The sequence below is a fragment of the Kogia breviceps genome, chromosome 14 (genome assembly GCF_026419965.1).
Source record: "Kogia breviceps isolate mKogBre1 chromosome 14, mKogBre1 haplotype 1, whole genome shotgun sequence".
NCBI classification, from domain to species: Eukaryota; Metazoa; Chordata; class Mammalia; order Artiodactyla; family Physeteridae; genus Kogia; species Kogia breviceps.
The window spans coordinates 30,072,079-30,092,021 of NC_081323.1; the positions used below are offsets into that span (position 1 = coordinate 30,072,079).

At 46.2% G+C, this 19,943-nt stretch overlaps 1 protein-coding gene across 12 annotated transcripts in view; it reads right to left on the reverse strand.

Annotated features, from left to right (window-relative positions):
- The window catches only part of RALGAPA2 (Ral GTPase activating protein catalytic subunit alpha 2), a 285,244-nt gene that overhangs the window by 258,134 nt on the left and 7,167 nt on the right, over positions 1 to 19,943 (reverse strand). For all 12 annotated transcript variants that reach the window (XM_067013805.1, XM_067013802.1, XM_059038836.2 and 9 more), the window contains exon 2: positions 3,991 to 4,101. In XM_067013805.1, coding sequence (XP_066869906.1) covers positions 3,991 to 4,101 — 111 coding nt within the window. The remainder of the gene's footprint in view (positions 1 to 3,990; positions 4,102 to 19,943) is intronic.

The window sequence follows — 19,943 nt, forward strand, 5'->3', positions numbered from 1 at the left end:
CTGTCTCAGCCCACCCCCACATGGGGCACCATCTGCTGCCTCCCGTTCCTCAGCCTGCAACCAGGGAAACGCATCCCCTAAAACCTTCCCAGGACCGCGCAGATCCTCTGGCTTCATCCTCACACCTTCCCAAAGACACCTCCCGTGCAGCTCACTGTCTCACTGCCCGTTGCTCCATCCCTGTCTGTCTGCCTTCCGATGCCGCTGGCCGCTCAGAACGTTCCTTTCAATGACAACACCCTTCCCTGTCCTGCTGCTCCTTAACTCTCTGCATTGGTGGGCACTGCTGACCTTTCATCCCTTGAACTCCTCTATTCTCAGGCTTCCTGGCACCCTCCCGGCTACCCCTTTATTTTCCTCTGTCTTCCCAATAAAAGAAGGAATTCCCCCAAATCCCTGACTGCCACTCTCTTGCTCTGCATACACTCTCTCCCTTGGCAACAGGATGACTGCACCTCCCTTCTCCCAAGCTCCAGTCCCTATAAGTTAACAGCCCACCTATGCCCAGGTGAGCCCCAGGCACCGCAGACGCAGACTGCCCAAAGCTGGGCTCACCCTCTCGTCCCTCACACCTGGCTCCCCTGCGGGGCTCCCTCTGCTGCAAGGGCAGCGGAGGAACCAGACTCAGCATCCTGAAAGCGTCTCTGGCTTCCCCCTGTGGGACCCCTCTTCCCACGTCCACATGTCACGATTGGTCGGTGCACCCACGGACCCCTGACACTTTCTCTGCCCTGAACTGCCACATCCCTAGAGCAGGCATCCCAAGACCTCACACGGATGATAACATCAGCCTCCTAACTGGTCTTCCTCCCTCCGGTTCACTCACCACATTATAAGACACTGTCTTAGTAGCCAATGTTTTTGAGAGCCCTGACCACCCAAAGAACACAGTTCAAATGCCTTAACCTGGAACTGCAGGCTCCCCACGAGGCAAGCATAAAGCTCTTTCATACATCTGATGTCGAGAGAAAAAGAAATGCTTTCCCCAGACATGCCCCAAAGATGGCCACCCTGCCGTCGCTCATTCTCTACCCTCCGTCCCCAAGGCCACCTCGTCCCCAAACCTCCCTCGTGCACTCTACGGGAAATCAGCAGCCACAGACGGTGTCTATATCTGACAACACATCTACTTTCTGACCTGTTCCATGGTGAACCATGCCTATGGCTTATTCCCTGACCCATCCACAACTACCACCACCTATGACGCATGTTCAGCATCTGATACGTCTCCGGATTCCTCTCAGGAATCTAGCCCAGTGCCTTGCTCATTGTCAGCTTCAAATCCTGGATGGGTGAATAAATGAAAAATTAAACAGGAGAGGGAGACAAAGCTGCCAGGTCCACAATCCACAAGGGCGAAAGGCACCCTTCAGGATGCTAAAGCATGGATGGTCTAGGCCCCAGGTAGAAGATGCTCTTGCCTGTCTGTTGTCTGTCAAAGACGACATTTCAATGTCTATCTATCAACCTATCATCTGTGTTGTTTATTTAATGGAAGAAATATGAAATAGAACAGTGCTTCTCAAGCTTGAGAGCACATCAGTATCAGCGGAGGGCTTGTTAAAACACAAATTGCTGACTTAACGAGTGCCCAGGTGATACCCGTGCTGCTAGTCTAAAAACCACAAGGCGCTCTGAGAGCCACTGGTACAGGGAAGGCGCTATGAACATAGCATCAAGAAGCCTGGTTGCAATTCCGGCTATACAATTAAATAAATAATCTGTGTGACCTCAGGCCAGTGATATAACCTCTCTGGACATGGTTTTCTCAACTCTAGAATGATGACTGTGAAAAATCCAATCTCCTGAGCCCCTTCCAACCTTAAAACTCTGTGGTCCTGACTCAGTCACTCAGAAGTCAGTCATTCAGAACAATGGCACTTCTGTCCAACGCAGTACTGTAACTGTTTAAAAAACTGTGGTGGATATAAAGGTGCTAACATGCAAGGATTTCCAAAACACATTAAAGTGAAAGATGATGATGATAATGACAGCTAACAGTTACTGACCACGGACCACATGCCATGCTTTGTCCTGGAATCCCAGGACACGTGTCAACCCACTTAATGCTGACAGAAGGAAACTGAGTCACAGATGAAGTAACCTGTGCAAGGAGAAACAGCTAGAACGGTAGGGCAAGGATCCAAACCTGTCTGGCTCCCCGGGCTACTCTATCCTGCCACATAAGTACAGAGCAGAATGTGCAGCGTGACTTTCTTGGCTTGGTTTTCAAAGAATACTTCACGTAAGTATTGGGGTGGCCAAAAGTTTCATTCGGTTTTTTCCGGAAGATGATCTAATAGCACTTAATTGTCTTAAACTCCATTTGAAACAATTTTGTTAGATTGTATTATGACAGCTGTCACATCAGCATGCATTTTAAAAAAGACATCGAAATTGGTGAATTTTTGTGTAGCAATTTTATTATTGAAGATGGAAGAAAAAAGCAACATTTTTGGCATATTATGCTTTATTATTTCAAGAAAGGTAAAAAACCAACTGAAACGCAAAAAAAGATTTGTGCAGTGTATGGAGAAGGTGCTGTGACTGATCAAACGTGTGAAAAGTGGTTTGCAAAGTTTCGTGTTGGAGGTTTCTCGCTGGATGATGCTCCATGATCGGGTAGACCAGTTGAAGTTGATGGAGATCAAATCGAGACATTAATTGAGAACAGTCAATGTTATACCACACGGGAGATAGCCAACATATTCAAAATATCCAAATCAAGTGCTGAAAATCATCTGTACCAGCTTGGTTATGTGAATCGCTTTGATGTTTGGGTTCCACATAAGTTATGTGAAAAAAACCTTCTTGACCGTATTTCCGCATGCGATTCTCTACTTAAACGTTAAGGAAAACAGCAAATTGTGATGGGAGATGAAAAGTGGATACTGTACAATAATGCGGAACGGAGGAGACTGTGGGGCAAGCAAAATGAACCGCCACCAACCACACCAAAGGCCAGTCTTCATCCAAAGAAGGCGATATTGTGTATATGGTGGGATTGGAAGGGAGTCCTCTATTATGAGCTCCTTCTGGAAAACCAAACAATTAATTCCAACAAGTACTGCTCCCAATTAGACCAAATGAAAGCAGCACTCGACGAAAAGCATCCAAGATTAGTCAATATGATCTTCCATCAGGATAACGCAAGACCGCATGTTTCTTTGATGACCAGGCAAAAACTGTTACAGCTTGGCTGAGAAGTTCTGATTCATGTGCCATATTCACCAGACACTGCACCTTCGGATTTCCATTTATTTGGTTTTTACAAAATTCTCTTAATGAAAACAAAATTTCAATTTCCTGGAAGACTGTAAAAGGCACCTGGAAAAGTTCTTTGCTCAAAAAGATAAAAAGTTTTGGGAAGATGGAATTATGAAGTTGCCTGAAAAATGGCAGAAGGTAATGGAACAAAAGGGTGAATACCTTGTTCAATAAAGTTCTTGGTGAAAATGAAAAACGTGTCTTTTATTTTTACTTAAAAACCAAAGGCACTTTTTGGCCAACCCAATATGTATGGGCATAACCATAAACATATAAACACAGTATATTAATAACATATACAGGGCACTTTGATAGTGGTTGCCTCTGCACAGCAAGACTGGGTGTCTGGGCAAACAGACACATCAGTTTTCATTCCAAACCCTTTAGTGGAATCTGAATTTTTTTTAAATGGTGTGCATACATTACTTTTCTTTCTTTCTTTTTGAGTAAATTACGCCTCTGGAACTCATGCCTTCTGTGGGTTTCTTCTCCTATTTTCCCTTTGGCTGTTCGTTGTTCAGTTAATGCCTGTATGAGAGAAAGTTCAAGGGAAAGACACCAACCACTGTGAACTTGCAGCTCCACTAAGCGTTTGTCAGGAAAGGAAGCTTAAAAGCATGTAACTGTGGCACATGACACACACAACCTCTCAGAACTTCCTGAATGTTTATCCAAAAAAACAAAAAACTTTGTATATCAAAAACATTTTGTAGAAATTCTTACCTTTTAATTTCAAACTATTTTCCAGTGTTATAAAATTTTCATAGAAGATGAAATATATCTGAGAATAGTTGGTCTCAAAAAACTGCTTAAGATCACTTGCATCCACGTTATCTGAAAAGAAAAAGTTCCCATTTACAACAAACTTACACAATTATCAGAGTTCACAATCTTTTCAGAAATGAAGGAATGTAAAAACGAGCCGTATCCCCTTATAAGACAAAACAAAGCAAAGTGTATTCCAGTCCACTTCTTCTTTCTCCACCTAAGGAGAGCTCTGAGGTGGCCTGGGGCACCTCCCCTCCCCATCCCAGACCTCAAGGTCAGAGCCTGGGGGCACAGCACCTACAGAGCAGCTAGAAGGCCAGGGGTAAGTGAGGGTCCAGGGAGGGACAAGATGACTTCCTGTTAGGGGTGGGGAAGTAAAAGTTCATGGAAGAGGTGGCTGCTGACCCAGACCATAAAGAGGGATGAGTCTGTACGGCTGAGAAACAACTCTGCCAGGAGCCTCGCACGACCCAGAATCTCCTCCCTCCCTCCTGGCTCCCATGCCACTGCCCAGAGGACAGCAGGCCCTCCCGCGACACCTGCCCACATCCACCTGGGCCACTCGTCACCGCGTCCCTCTAGCTTCTACGTGACCCGTCCCACCCCTGCGTGGACACGGTGGACCCGCCATGTGCTCCTAGCCTCGTCCCAGTAGTGTGTCTCCCAGCTGCACCAGTGTTGCTAAACCAGGGCTGCGGGTGGATCGGCAGGTGGTGCAGGGAACTTAGCCCAAGAACAGCTTCCCTGCACTCCCACTGCCAGCCCTGGCCCCCGCAGGGGCCGAGCGACAACACAGCCAGAGTCCCTTGCAGCTCCGGTCAGTCACCCACTGTCAACACACCTCTGTACAGGTTCCTTAGCAGACAAGGTTGTCTGTGCGTTTACAGCAGTGTCCTGACCAAGGTGTTAGCTCTCTGGAAGAATACACCTTAGGAAACCTCAGGAAAATTTAAAAACAGCTTCCTTAAAGTTCTACAAGATTACTCAAGAAAAAAATGTGTGTTACTATTCAATCTATCACAGAGTCGTATCAGCTTTGGAGGGTCCTAATGTGAATACGCATGAACACACCCACTGCTATGCTTACATTCCATAAAGTTAACACTCTTGCTGGTGAATCTAAAGAGTTGCTTCCCTCTGATAACTACACAGCACCTTTCATGCAAAAATCTGCCCTGGTTCTTTGAAAGAATGCACATAAGGTGTTGGTAAAGTCATAGGAACTGCCAATTTCACTTTCTGTTTCTTGCCACAAAATAACACTGAGCACAGAGCAGTGGAAGTTCCTAGTAACTAACCAGTTTACCTTCGCCCAAGCAGGTAACAATGACATCAGGATCCTTAACCCATGTGAATATTACCATTCTCATGAGCTACACAACGCTGCCGAGGAATCCTCAAGTGCCTTTTGCAGGATGTGTCAGTTCCAAGAGAGGGCTTTGTTCATGTTCATGCCAACACCAACTGCTCCCAGGACCGCTGAAACCTCCCCAGCCCTCCAGGCCAGGTCAGGGCCTCTGCTCTGGGGCCCACAGACCTATTCCTCCCCACCACAGATGGTGTCACACTGTACTCCACTCTTGGTGCAGCTCCTGACTGAGTTCTGATGGAAGGGTCTGTCTCCTCTGTTAGAGACAGTCCCCACCCTCACAGACCTCCTGTGTGTCTCAGCATCATCAGGCACCCTGCAGGGAATATAGCATTTAGCTCAATAGTTTCTTGAACGAACTAAATAAAAGAAACAGCCTATCATATACAATCAAAGGACAGTGACCACAACTTGTAACCCATCAGATCTCATGCCGATGGGAAAAAGTGGCCTGACCCTTCTTCAGATCCTTGGGGTTATCAGGAGAGAAATGTCAACCCTCTGCTGAGGACGCCCGATTCCGCTCTGCAGCCCCAGCTCTCGTGGCCCCTGCTCCAAGTGAGGGTCTAAAGGCTTCTCGTTCTCACCCTCACTTTCTGCTCTTTCCGCAGGAACCACCCACCGCGCTGCTCAAGCCGAAACCTAGTAGTCCCCATCCCGGCTTCTCCCAGCTCCTTCCCAGTCCGTCTCCGGGGTGTGGGTTCCTCCACAGACCCACCGGGCACTGTACCCCCATCCCTGCCCACCACCCATACCCACCCAGGGTCCCCGCATCCCCACTTCCCCTCCATGGTCCCCTCTCCACACTGCCGTCAACAGTAAAATGGAATAAACCAAATCAGACCATTCTTTTACTCAAAACCTTCCAACGGGCTCCAGTGGTGCTTACAATAAATCCAAACCCTTTACCATAGCCTGGCGGCCCTGCGGGCTTTCCTCCACTCAAGGCCAAGCCCGTCCCACACCACTCTCTCTGCGCCCTGCACTCTGGCCACCGTGGCTTCTTTCCATCTCCCAAGCTTCCCACATGTGTTCCCCACCCTGATCTTCATCCAGCTCATTCCTTCTCATCCTTCAGAGCTGGGACCCCACACAACCTCCACAGAGAAATCTGAGGAGCCCCCGTGACCCCAAGCATGTCCTCCCTCACCCACCTCCTCCTTCACAGAGTCTGGTGGGTGGGCAGCCAACTGCTCGCCTGTGAATGGGTCGCAGCGAGCAAAGCATCCCCATGCCGAGGACATAGGTACACAGGTATGGCAAGACAGCACAGAAAGGTTATGGGCCACCAACAGTCTACCTTCCCTGGCCTCCCCGGTCCCTCAGAAACACTCGAGTGTCAGCGACCTGAGCAAAGAGGGTCCTCGTCAAGGCTGAGGGGCTTCATACAGACAGAGACACCCTCATGAGGCCAGAGTCCAGGCAGCAGCCACCTTCCTCCTCAGCCATTCACTGTCTTCCTTGGGGGTTAGGAGTGGATGGAGCTTAAAGTCCTCACAACAAGACAAGCAGACTCCCTCAAGGTCACCCAGCACACAGTGAATGAAGGGTGTAACATATATAACTACTAGTTTATTTACCCATGTGAGGACCCCTCACTGGTCTAGGAGTCCCCTTCACATGATCCCTACCCACAGCACTCAAGATTAGTGGGGGCTTCCCTGGTGGCACAGTGGTTGAGAGTCCGCCTGCCGATGCAGGGGACACGGGTTCGTGCCCCTGTCCGGGAAGATCCCACATGCCGTGGAGCGGCTGGGCCCGTGAGCCATGGCCGCTGAGCCTGTGCTCCACAACGGGAGAGGCCACAACAGTGAGAGGCCCACATACCGCAAAAAAAAAAAAAAAAAAAAGATTAGTGGAAACTGTCTCATTTATTCATATACTTCTCCACCGACCGGCACTCCACTAGAATGGAAGTCACATACGGGCAGGAATCACATCTGTTTTGTTCCTGCTATATTTCCAGCCCCAGGAACAGAGTTTGGTACCCGAAAGGTACTTGACACACATTTGTTAAATGAACAAACAAAAAATAAATATCAAATATTTTCTATCTCTACTTCAAAATCTAGAATGTTTCCATGACCTGTCTTATTTTGGAAAAACAAGACTCATCAGATGACTATTTACAAAGCATAGATCTTGGAGAAGGCAGGCACTGGGAGATCACAGCCCTGCAGAAGGGAACACAAGGGAGTATCACAGGTCTACTTTGTAACAAGGTAACTTTGAGAAGCAAAGATAAATAGGAGGAAGACTGCTCAGGAAAAAAAAAAAAAAGCCTATGACCACAAACTTCCTTTCGAAAGACACTCTTCATCTGCTCATTCAAACAAGACTGAGCCCTGACCCCTGCCAAACAGCCCTGCGCCAAATGCTGGGAAATTTAAAGAGAATACGGTGCAGGGCCCTCCAGGGCACAGGAACACAAGCAAGTAACGGGCAAAGTGCCTGAAGCTCAGGCAGGGCATCAAAGCAGGGAGTGACAAGGCCACCTGGGGAGGTTGGGAACATTAAAAACACTGTACATTCATGCTTTGAAAGACACACTTTCATGACTGTATTTTATTTGACCCTCACCACAATCCTGTGAGGGGGATGGGGCAGGTGTGGTCAAGACAAAGAAACCTCAGGTTCAGAATCATCTGTAACCTGCCCAAGGTACCAGGCCAGTCAGAGACTCCCATCCGGGTCTCCAGCTCAAACCTGAGCTACACAAAGGACTCAGAAACAGAGGGAAGAAGTCAAAACCAGAAATCGGGTCAGGAATATAGAGAAATACGTCATCCCCTCGGGGATGGGATGTGCAGGAGAGCCCGGGGGAGAGGAGCAGGGGGATGAGAGGACAGGTAAGACACGAGGGAAGATGTAGCCTGGCTCCCCAAGAATGACCTCACAGCAACCTCCCCATGGCCTCGTAGGGCCAGTAAGGAAGCAGGAAGGAGGGGAAGTTCCCAGGTACAGAGCTCAGGCTGTACACCACCTTTGAGGTGATGACCCTGGGTGTGTCTGGCACCGACGCTAGCACGCTGCCTGCCTGGCATCACAAAACCCAGGCAAGTGCATTCACAATGACCACAGAGAAGCGACCAGCAGCCAGCTTTACAGAGCTAGGGGTCATTCTGGGATTTGTAAAGCAATCTCCTTTACAACCAACCAACAGCCAATCAACTATTTCTATTATTTTCCCATTATATCTGAAAAATAATCTATATTCCACACCAGAAGCTACCCTCCCCTGGCCTTTTGTCCAGCTAAGCCTCCTGCTGACAATTATTTCCCCACATCTAGCTGGAAGACAATAGCAAAGCTTGAAGTTAGAACCTCTGGAACAGACTGCCTGGGTTCAAGTCCAGAAGCTACAAGACCTGGGCGAGTTATTTAAAACACTTTGTGCCTCAATTTCCTCACCTGGGAAATGTGGCCAACGATGGTTCCTGTGCCCATAAAATGAACATATGCAAAGTGCTTCTAAGTGTGTAGTTAGCATTATGTAAATAAATGTTGGTTGTTTTCCAATTACCTAGCTCCTGGCACAGGCCATCTCAGGAGGTGGGAATAACCCAGCTTCACCTGTGAAGCCATAAAACTCAATGACATGTGAAACTCACCCACTTAATGTGACCTTTCGAAAAGGCACAGCACTTAATCCCAATTCAGCAGCAGATGCTCCAAAACTAGTGGAACTGTCCCTCCACTTCCTCCCACATATAATCCTTTCCAGTAGCAATCTTACCCCTTTTTAGTTGGGAGGATCATAACCCAGCCTCATAAAAACCTGCTTCAGCAGACCCTGAAAGCACCAGAGGAGGAGGGAACGTCCTTCTCAGACTTGGGGACACTGGTGGACACTGTCAAGAGGAAGAAGGGGTTCGGACCAGCTCCTCCGGGGTAGGGAGTGACCCCCTATCCTCCTGCCCTCCGTCCCCCACCCTCCCCAGGGCCAAGAGCCATCCCAGCGCTGCCTACACATCTGCGTGTAGATGAAGATGGTGTCATTTGCTATTTTATTCCCTAGATACTGGCACTGAAGCATGACGCTCAAGATCACATGCTGGTGAAAGGGAAAACGGGTGAGTGAAAAATTCCAGGCAAATGTGGCGACTTAATAAAACGTAATTTAGAAACAGTGAGTACAAGGAAAATAAATGAGTCAGACACAAGACAGAAAACACTGACAAAGATAAATGTCATTAGTATGGCGCCTTTACTTAAGGGCTAATGAGATTTTGGTGATTTCATCTTTTCACAACTGCCGATGTCGCGCCCTCTTTCCCTCTTGCGTTAAGTACTTTGTAATAATGCCATGAACTATTCCCGCCCTCCATCCACTCCTTTAGAAAATGCCCACCCACACTTATCTGGGGTTGATCTCCCGACTTGCGGTGGAAAACCAGTCATTAGAAGCCTGACGCAGCAGTGGCTGGAGAGCATCAAGTAGTCTCGGTCCAAAGAGATTGGAATTGACATATACACACTACTATATACAAAATATATAATTAATAAGGACCTACTGTATAGCACAGAGAACTCTACTCAATACTCTATAATAAGCTGTATGGGAAAGAATCTTAAAAGAGTGGATATGTGTATAACTGATTCACTTTCCTGTACACCTGAAACTAACACAACATTGTAAATCAACTATACTCCAATAAAAATTTAAAAAACAGAAACAAAGGAAATGAGGAAACTCATGGAGCAGAGCAGGACCCAACCCCAGGCAACCTGCAGCCAGGGCAGTACCATGCAGCAATGCAGATAGGTGAGGGAATAAAACAGATGCTTGTTGCCATAAGGTCTCTGTAAGCCTGAGGTTTGGGATGGGTTGTCTTGCACCGTTGTTGTGAAAATGTTGCTGGGGAAGAAAAAGCAACTCATCACCAAGAAGTTTCACCGGCCATGAGAGCCGGCAAGCCCGTGAAGAGGTGCCCCAAGTACAACACATTGTCACCTCCGTCAAAGAAGGAAAAGCAGACAATATGGGTCCGAATAACAAGAGCTACCAGCTGATACACACTTCCCTCAACGGAAAGTTTCTGCAACACTAACTAGAGTGCAGGCAGGGACTCCTTTTTCTGACACCAGCCGGTAGGTTTTAGAACCTCCTGTGTGTGCAATGCTGTTCCAAGGGCAGGTAACGCACCTGGAACTTACCTGGTGAGGAGGTAAAGTCCTCATAATGAAGCCCTTTCAAGACTCAGCAGGTATTCGGGTCATAAGACAGCAGGTATGCTGACTATGCTTCAGTGGTAACTCAATACTTTTATCATCATCATTATTATTAAAGAGAAATTCACATCTGAAAATGCATCTATGTGCAGACCTAAAAACGTCCTTGTGCTGATTACATGCAAATACAAAATCCTCGTGTGGACGGGGACACTAACCTGCACAGCAGATGGAGGCTCTGGCTCCAGTGGCTGCACAGTCTACACCCCTACCCCTGCCCCCCGCCACCCCCAGGATGCTCTCCAGAAGATTTCAGGGCCTGGATCACTGTCTTTGCTCTCATAGCCAGCACTGATTTCCACATTTACACAGGTGATACCCAATTTCCTTATCTCCACTGAGGTTGTCCTCCACGCCCCCTCCGCAACCTCTGCCCCCAGGCCCGCCCAGGCATCCCTCTAACCTCCCTGCCTCCCAAGTCTGAACCCATTCTCCCTACCTTCCCCGCTCCCTCCTTCTGGAACCCTAATTCCAACAACTCTTCGACCTTCCTGGGTCCTTCAATCCAATGACCCCATCACCCTGTCATGATCTATGATCCCTCTGAAGTCTTCACTTCTTTTTTTCTTCCTAATTTGGTTTCCACGGTCCATCTTTTTAATCAGCCCTTTCATTGTTCCTCAATCACCTCCCTTCCCCCTGCATCATATTCACTCCATAAAACCCCAGTCAGTTTCACCCTTAATTCAACCAAAAGTATTTATTTGAGCACAGGTCATGTGCCAGATAGCAAAGATTTTTTTAAGTTGTTGGTTTAAGTACTGAATAGATGTGAAAGAATGTTTTGTGCATGTGCAACTGATGCTGTATAGTAAAACAAGCACTTTAAACACACTCACCAACTCAACCAAGCATCCCCCACACCTCCACTTTACGGGGCTCCACACTATTCACCCAGTTCTCAGCCCTCTCTGGGGCCAACAGCTGGTGTGCATGTACCTCTGCGCTCAAGCGCCACGGAAGGAAGAGGAGCCTAGAACACCGACATAATACTTTTGGAAGCACGTGGGGGCGTAAACCACATATTCCTGTTTGTAGGAAATGAAATGAACTCACATTTTAGCTCTGCTGATAACTGTTTCTTACACACATTATTACAGCCATGTTGGACTGTTCCATCTCTGTAGAATTTAAACTGAAAGCAAGAGTGGCCTGGAGCAAACGCTCCGTTTCCCTTCTGCCTCCTCGCCCAGCCACTCCCTCGGCAGACCCTTCCTCTTCCTAACGGAGCCCCTGTTTGTTCAGGGACTGTCCACCCAGCAAATCCGTGTGCCCTTCGTGGGGGTGGGACCTGATGCTGCTGAGCCAATTACTGTGGCAATAGCCCCCTGACAGCTATGAGTTTAGACTCAAGCCTGTGACCCAATGCTGGTCAACAAGCAAGGGGAAGAATTTTGTTGGAGAAGGCTGGAAAAGGGTCATTGTTCTTAAAGGGACACAAAGCAGAAGTGCTTCTTTCTTCCTGCCTCTGGACGTTGTTCCATCTGGGTGCAATGCCTGCAGTGCATTTTGACACTCAAGGGACAAACCTGCCATGCAGAGGACACTAAGGAAGGCAAAGTAGGGAGGGGAGAGCATGCAGATGGGCACATCACTGAGCTGCCGTGCCAGCTGGCTCGGGGGACCACCTGCTTTGGGATCGCTTTCTATAGGAGAAAAAACTCTTCATCATTTATGTTTATATTTGGGTTTTCTGTTACCTATATCCAAAAACATCCTTGTAGATACTGAAGTAAAATCTGACAGGAGAACAGGAAACAAATCCTAGTATAATTGAAAGGTTGTAGAAGTTATATTCATCCCACTTTGTTTCCTAAGATGTATTATTTTCATTTCTTTATACCTATATGGTAGCTAGGTGCAGAAAGTAAAATTCTTAGCAGTCAGAAAGATGTTAACACTTTGTTATCCTGGACTGATAGTCCCCATGTAAAAGTGATTCTGATAAAGATATACTCCACATACCTAAAGCTCTAGTTTTTAAAAGTAGAACTATTTTTATTTTAAACACTTTTGACACACCTATCTCAAACGCAGGACTCTAAAACATTATTTTTAATGGATACCAAGTGCCGACACAATAAAACAATATGTACACCAATGATATATAATGTTCAAATCTAATGTGTTTTATATACATGTATTTTTTATGAAGTATAGTTGATGTACAGTATTATGTTCCAGGTGTATAATATAGTAATTCACAGTTTTTAAAGGTTACACTTTGTATTTATTATAAAATATTGGCTACATTCCCTGTGTTGTACAATATATCCTTGGAGCTTAATTTATACATAAGTTTATATATTTTCATATATCTATTTCTTTTGTAGGAATCAAGTTTCATCCGATTTTTTAAGGCAATGCATAACTACTTCTACTTTTCTTATCTGAATTGGCCTATATTACAGTCAAAACCACTCACTAGGGAAAGAGTTGGAGACAGAAATAGATATAACAGGAGCTAAATGGTAACCTCTCCCGCTCCATTTCTAACAAGTAAGGCAGCAGAAAAGTGGTTCTGAGGGCAGAGAGAGCCGTCTTACTTATGTCAAATAATTATTATTAATAAGCATAATAATGGCTTACAAAAGGGCTTTGTATATATTAACTCAATTAAACCTCCAACAGCCCTGGGAAGCAGCTACCGTCCCACCACCAGGTGAGGATCAGAGAGGTTAGGTCCCTGCCAGGACTCGAACCCAGGCAGTCCGGCTCCTGCACCACTTACCTAAGTACATCTAACGTTAGCTGAAAGTGATGGAGGAAGGGCAGGGAAGTACACCTGGAAACACAAGGTTTTTCAGTCCATAAGAGAGAGCTGGTAGAAGTCCTGGAACTAAATAGATACTAAACCCCAGAGAGGACCCAGAGTTGGTTTATTTAGGACACCAGAGCCAGCTTGCAAGGGGAATGGCCTTCCACCATGACAGGTTAAAAGGGCGGCCTTTCTGTGAAGCTAATTCTGCAGAGACTGAGACGGCCCTTCCCAAGGAGCTCTCTTTTTTTTTTTTTTTTTTTTTTTTTTTTCAGTATGCGGGCCTCTCACTGCTGTGGCGTCTCCCGTTGCGGAGCACAGGTTCCGGACGCGCAGGCTCAGCGGCCATGGCTCACGGGCCCAGCCGCTCCGTGGCATGTGGGATCCTCCCGGACCGGGGCACGAACCTGCGTCCCCTGCATCGGCAAGCAGACTCCCAACCACTGTGCCACCAGGGAAGCCCCCAAGGAGCTCTCTTTACTTCGAGAAAATCATCCCACTGTCCCCTGCCTCATCAGCAGCTGCAACACCGTCAGGTCCGCTCATCCTTCATATAAGAAACCAAAGGCCCCTCTGGCCGCCGGGCAGCCACCCTGCTCCCCCCAAGCCAGGGTCTGCTGACAGCATGGAAAGGCCTGAAACTGCCAACCTGAAGAATGCGCAGTGGATAATTTGTTGCGTGAGTCCAGTGGGACCCAAGAGGGCCATTTAAGTATCATGTAAGCTTTCATTTACTCATGTGAAAAATGTCCAAGGCGTGTTAGGTCAAAAATACAGTGTCGGCCCATGTATAACAACTGTTCATGTAAGACTGTGTTTATGTGTGTATCTACAAGACACAGAGAGAGAGGTTGCACCTAAGCAACAACAAGCACAGAAAGCATGTTTACCAAAATTTTAACAATGGTTATCAGAGGATTGCAGAATGTGAAGAGCTTTTTCACACTTAAATTATTTTTTGCTTATTCATATTATTCAAATATTTATAATGAGTATGTAAAATTTTATAACCAGAAAAAAACTACTATTTTTCAGAAAAAAAACTATTATCCATTTCAGAAAAAAAGAGCTGCCAGAGTATTTAGAAAGAATTTGTTTTCAGAGCCTGACTATGTACCATAAGAAAGAACAGCAGACATGACATCAGCCATAGTTTCCTCCAAACGTGTCTTACTTTTGAAACTTGAAGACTTAAACAATACGTAAACTAGTATCTTTGCCAAGACTAAAATGCCCTAAAAACAGAAAATAATTTAAATTTCCTCTGCCCAACATTGTCGTTAGACCTCTTCTGTAATAACACATACATTGTACATAATGCCTTGTAATGATCTAGGTGTAGAGGACTTTGGCTGTCTTTAGAGAAAGCTATGTTTCTCTAATTGTCATTCACTGAAAAGGGTAGAAAAATGATATGGTCGGGCAGGAAGAAATGGTCTCTGTCCAGCCATTCAACAGCTTGCACTGAGTAGGAACAAGCAAAGGTGTGACACCTCTGAAGGCAAAAAGGTGATGAAATTTTCAATCACTGGCAGGTTCATTTACAAGACCTGGTGGCCTTAGCACACGTCAAGTCCTGTTTAAACCTGGACTGATCACCGACCACGGAGCAGACTTCCCTTCGGCACACGCCCAGCAGCAACACTGGGTCCTAGAAACCAAACGTGTTTTCAACTAACACTGAGCCAAAGACCAAGACTCCCTCAGGCCTTTGCATTAAGAAACACAACCCACAGGGAGTCAGTCCCATGGTGGTTTAGGGGTTAGGATTGGGGCTTTCACTACCGTAAGGCCCAGGTTCAATCCCTGGTCAGAGTAGCTGAGATCTTACAAGCTGTGGGGCGTAGCCAAAACAAAAAACCTTTTTTTTTTTATTTGAAATGGCTCAAGTTCTTGAAAAAAGAAACACAATGTAGAACACAAACAGTGTTCTAATTTAGCAGGTACCTGAAACCGAGCCTGTCTGCTGCCTTTCTCACCATTCACAGAGATTAATTAACATTGCACTGACCCATCAACGTTTTCCTGTGCTCATTCATTTTCAGCCACTGGCTGATCTCCATTTCTTGTCAGCATCAGGGCACTTTCTAAGATACCTACTCTTTGGCTCTTACTAGAAGTTGGGGTGACGTAGTAAGTGCATCTCCACACTGTCACAAGCTCAGTCTGCTGTGTGGCCCCATCTCACGTCTGGCACACCCAAGCATTCCTGCCCCACTGGCCACGGTGGTCCTGGTCTGTCTCCTTATCACGACCCACTGCTGCAACAAGGAAGGACCAGCCACGTGTGCCGGCTAGGGCTCCCCTGCCACGGCTGGCTTCTCCTCTCCAGCACTGCTTCTTTCTCTCCCCTCTTCTCTTTTCTGTCTGCAGTTACTGTTCCGTTTGGGGTCAAAGGCCATCTCACTAGGTGTCATTTCTTCATTTGTGACTTATGTATACATACATTTTGAACATCTATTTAATATAATTTTTCCTATTAATATGTAGGAGCTCTTTATGTTTGGGGGATATAACTATTTCCTCTCCTCTAAGTTTCAAGTTACTTTTCCAGTTCATTATTTACTTTTTACCTCAGTTAAAGATGATATGTTTGTATATGTATTTATTTTAGGAGCAGGAAGAAAGGAATGGAACCATTCTCTCAAAAATAAGTATCTGCAATATGACACACACACACGCACACACATATACACACACATACACACATGCACACACATACACATACACAGAAAGACTATGTGATAGTTTACTCCTACTCTGGGAGCTCTAGAGAGCTCTAGTAGAGCATAAGCTCTACTCCACCAAGCCTCTCTGGCCCAAACACATCCTCATCTTATCAGATACAGAATCCATGGATTAAAGAGGTTTACACTGTCGGCACTGGAAATATGACCAGACAGAATGAAAATACGCTAGCCCCTTTAGAAAGCTGTAAAGAAGCAACATGTGTCCTCACCTCCCCTCTCTTCCATGCAGTCCTGAAAATACTATCAAGATTTCACTGGAAGAATGTTCACCACAGGTCCTTTTCAGGGGATGGTAATTCAGTTTTGGTTTTTGTAAATTAAAAATTTGACAACAGTGTCTCTCCCATTTTGTTTCCATGAAAAAAATATCTGGGGTACTTGCCTAAGCATCACCCAAGCCTGTCCTTACCCACAGCCCTCTGGCCCCACTGGCCCTCAGCCTCCACCCCTGTCAAGGTTTCCCCAAACTCTTCACCCTTTTGTCCACAGAAATCGTCCTTTCTTACAGCTCTTCCGCTTGGATCCAGGGGGTGGGTCCGATAGTGCACACACACATGGGAGGAGAGAGGGCTCTGTCAGGAGAACTTAATTCGTGTTATTGAATCTTTTTTTTTTTTTTCTGGCTGTGCCACGAGGCATATAGCATCTTAGTTCCCCAACCAGGGATCGAACCCACGCCCCCTGCACTGGAAGTGCAGTCTTAGCCACTGGACCACCAGGGAAGTCCCTTGAATCATTACTTTAATGATGGGAACTTCCAGCTGGGGCAGGAAGGCTTCTAGAAATTTTTCTAAACAACCATAGCGGTAGCCGCTACTCTCCCCCAGACTGAGATCCATCTATGTGGAAATCACATTCTTGATTTTTCAGAATGCAAGCTCAGGCGTGCCTAGTGCTGTGTACAATGCCTGGCACATGGTTGGGGTTGGATAAAAAATAACTGTTAAATGAATAAGGGGACTCTGGAGCCAGCTGCCTGGGTTCAAATCCTGACTCTGTCACTTACTGGCTGTGCAACCATGGGCAACGTTCTCAACTTCTCCGGGTCTTATTGGTAAAATGGGGATAATGACATTCCCTATCCCACCTGGGAGAGGATTAAATGCATTAACACATGTGAAGTGTTTCTGGTGGTACTTGGCACATGGAAAGCGCTGGTTAAATGCTACTTATTATTATTACAAATAAGGAAGTATGTCACCAAAAGGAATCAAGATGTACAAAAAGCTGTTGGTGTTCTCAACGTTATTTAGTATCAATATCACTGAGTGAGAGAGATCAGGCAGAACACAGATAAGTAGAATACAAAACCAAAGGCTATCAATGCCAAATGGAAGGCACAAAATGCTACGGGAATTCTGAGGAAAGATAGTTTCAGCGAAAAGCGACGAAGACACTTTGTGTGAAGATGTAATATACCTCTGCCAGCTCCTGGAAGAATTTTACGTGATAGGTTGGCTGACACCTCTGGGAAAAGGGACGGCGTATATTAGTTTGGGTTCTCCGAAAAGCAGAAACCAAGACAGGAGTGGACACGCAGTAGGTTTATTGAGGGAGCTGTCTGTGAAGGATGAAGGGGAGGACCTGAGAAGGGAGGTCTGACCCCTGCACAGAAGAGGGGAGGGGAGGAAGGCTGAGGAGGAAGAGGTAGCCCAGGTCTGAAAAGCTGTTGGCCAGGCCAACAGGGAGCCCTTGAGACAAAGTCTCCCTTCAGAGGCATCTGGGTCTCAAAGGAACGGCCACATCAGTACCCCCACGTGCTCAGTAACTGGCTGGGAGGAGCCCAGGAGGAGCTCAGCTTTGGCTAAACAGTGGTGGTGAATGCAAGGGCAGCATTGGGAGCACAGCTGATCTGAGTGCTCACCCTCACAGCTCCCACAGCGGGGCACAAGCAGCGTCCCTAGTACCTCCTGTGTCCTTGAAAGCCAGGTTGAGCCTCAATAAATAAGTGCCATCACTGAAAATCAAACACAAGACAATATCAACGGGTTCCTGATCTTTTTCAAAAGGGATTTCTTTAAGCTAAACCACAATTGCAAAAGCGAAATCAAAGTACATATTTACTGTTAAAGATTATAACTACTCTTAAAATAGTAGTATCTTTCAGATGTGGTTTCAGTTTCTAAAACAACATAAAGGACATAAAATCATTATGAAACATCTCTTTTCTAAATATCAGAGTTAACATTCTGGAATGAGGATTCAGAACTAATGCAGAAACAAAGCTCTGCTGAGAACCTAGAGGGTAAATCCTTTACAAACTGGTTGCTTAAGAAAGCAATTTGATCAAATGAGAACATGAGAAAAGATTTTGCAAAAGTGTGAAGTGTTACATGAATGTGAGCTATCAATACAGTCAAGTTACATCTTAGGTGGGGTTAAGTCACATGAAAGGTAAAAATGGAGAAAATCACAACTACCCTTAAACATGAGAGGCACACCCAGCAGGGAAGATGTTCCCACAGTGACAGACATGAAGGAAAGAAGACCTCTGAGGACACAGCAAAGTCCCTTGTCCCTCCTCACGCCGCCACGCGGGCACGTGGTCACTGAGTGGAAGGGCAGGCAGCAAGCACACCACTTAAACTGTGCCCATTTTATTTATATATATATATATATCATATATATTTATATTTATATATATATATATATATATATATATATATATATATACACACACACACACACACACACACACATTTCCCCCTTCTGGCCAAGCATTAAATACATAAGTTAAATTTCATTTATGAGATCACCACCCCCCCCAAATGAACAACAACAAAAAGTCTCACAGATTACAATATTTCTTTTATTTTATGAGGATACATGGCAGAGAAGAAGGAGCAAGACATACTCAGTTCCTATCACTACATCAGCGAGAAAACTAGTCAGCAGTTGACTTTCCCTCGTACCTTCACAGAAAAAAGCAGAAGCCATCATATGGGAGTTCCCTTCATGACCCTGTCATCCCACACCCTGTTCTTGCTTCTTCTGGGCAGCCTTAGAGGAAGGGGTGTCCCCTTGTCAAGTCTGATCTCTTGCCCCACACTCCGGATCCCACAGCAGACCACAACTTTCACTATTTTATCCCCTTTCTCTCTACTATTTCTTCAAGTTTGCTCTTTTATTATTTCCTTCTCCTACATGTAAATAAACTCAAATTCTCCCAGGTCTTAAAAAAATATAAAAATCATACACACACACACAGACCCATCCATCCTCGATCTGTAATTTCCCAGTCTCTTCCTGGCATATTAATGTGTACTCTTCCCATTGCAAGGCCCAGAAATATTATATGACTCAAGACGACTAGAGCAAAAACAGGGTGTTCCAGGCTCCTGCAACTGAGAAGCTCGGGGTGGGATGGCACAGACAGGGCTGGACCCCTCAGCTCACACAGGGTCCATGGACGCTCCTCACTATCCATCTCTCCGCTCTGCTTCCCCCTGACTGTGAATTCAATTTGAGGTGTGTGCTCCCCACAGGGAGGGAAAGATGAACAGTGGCAGCCCAGGCTACATCCTCTTGGTTTGTAATCCAAATGGATGGGAGCTCTCACCCTCCAGGAATCCATGTTTCAAACCTCAGGGAGACTGGGACTCCTGGACTATCACCAAGGGAAGGCACTGGATTGGGTGGCTCCTCTGCTTAAAACTCTTCCCTGGATTCCAAACGTCCACCCACGGCACAGGGTAAAGGACAGTGTGCACTTAGCCATGTGGTGGCCACACCATCACCTCTGCACAAGCTCCTCTCTCAGCAGTCCCCTTGCCCCCAACCCGCCCACCTGGGAAACCTG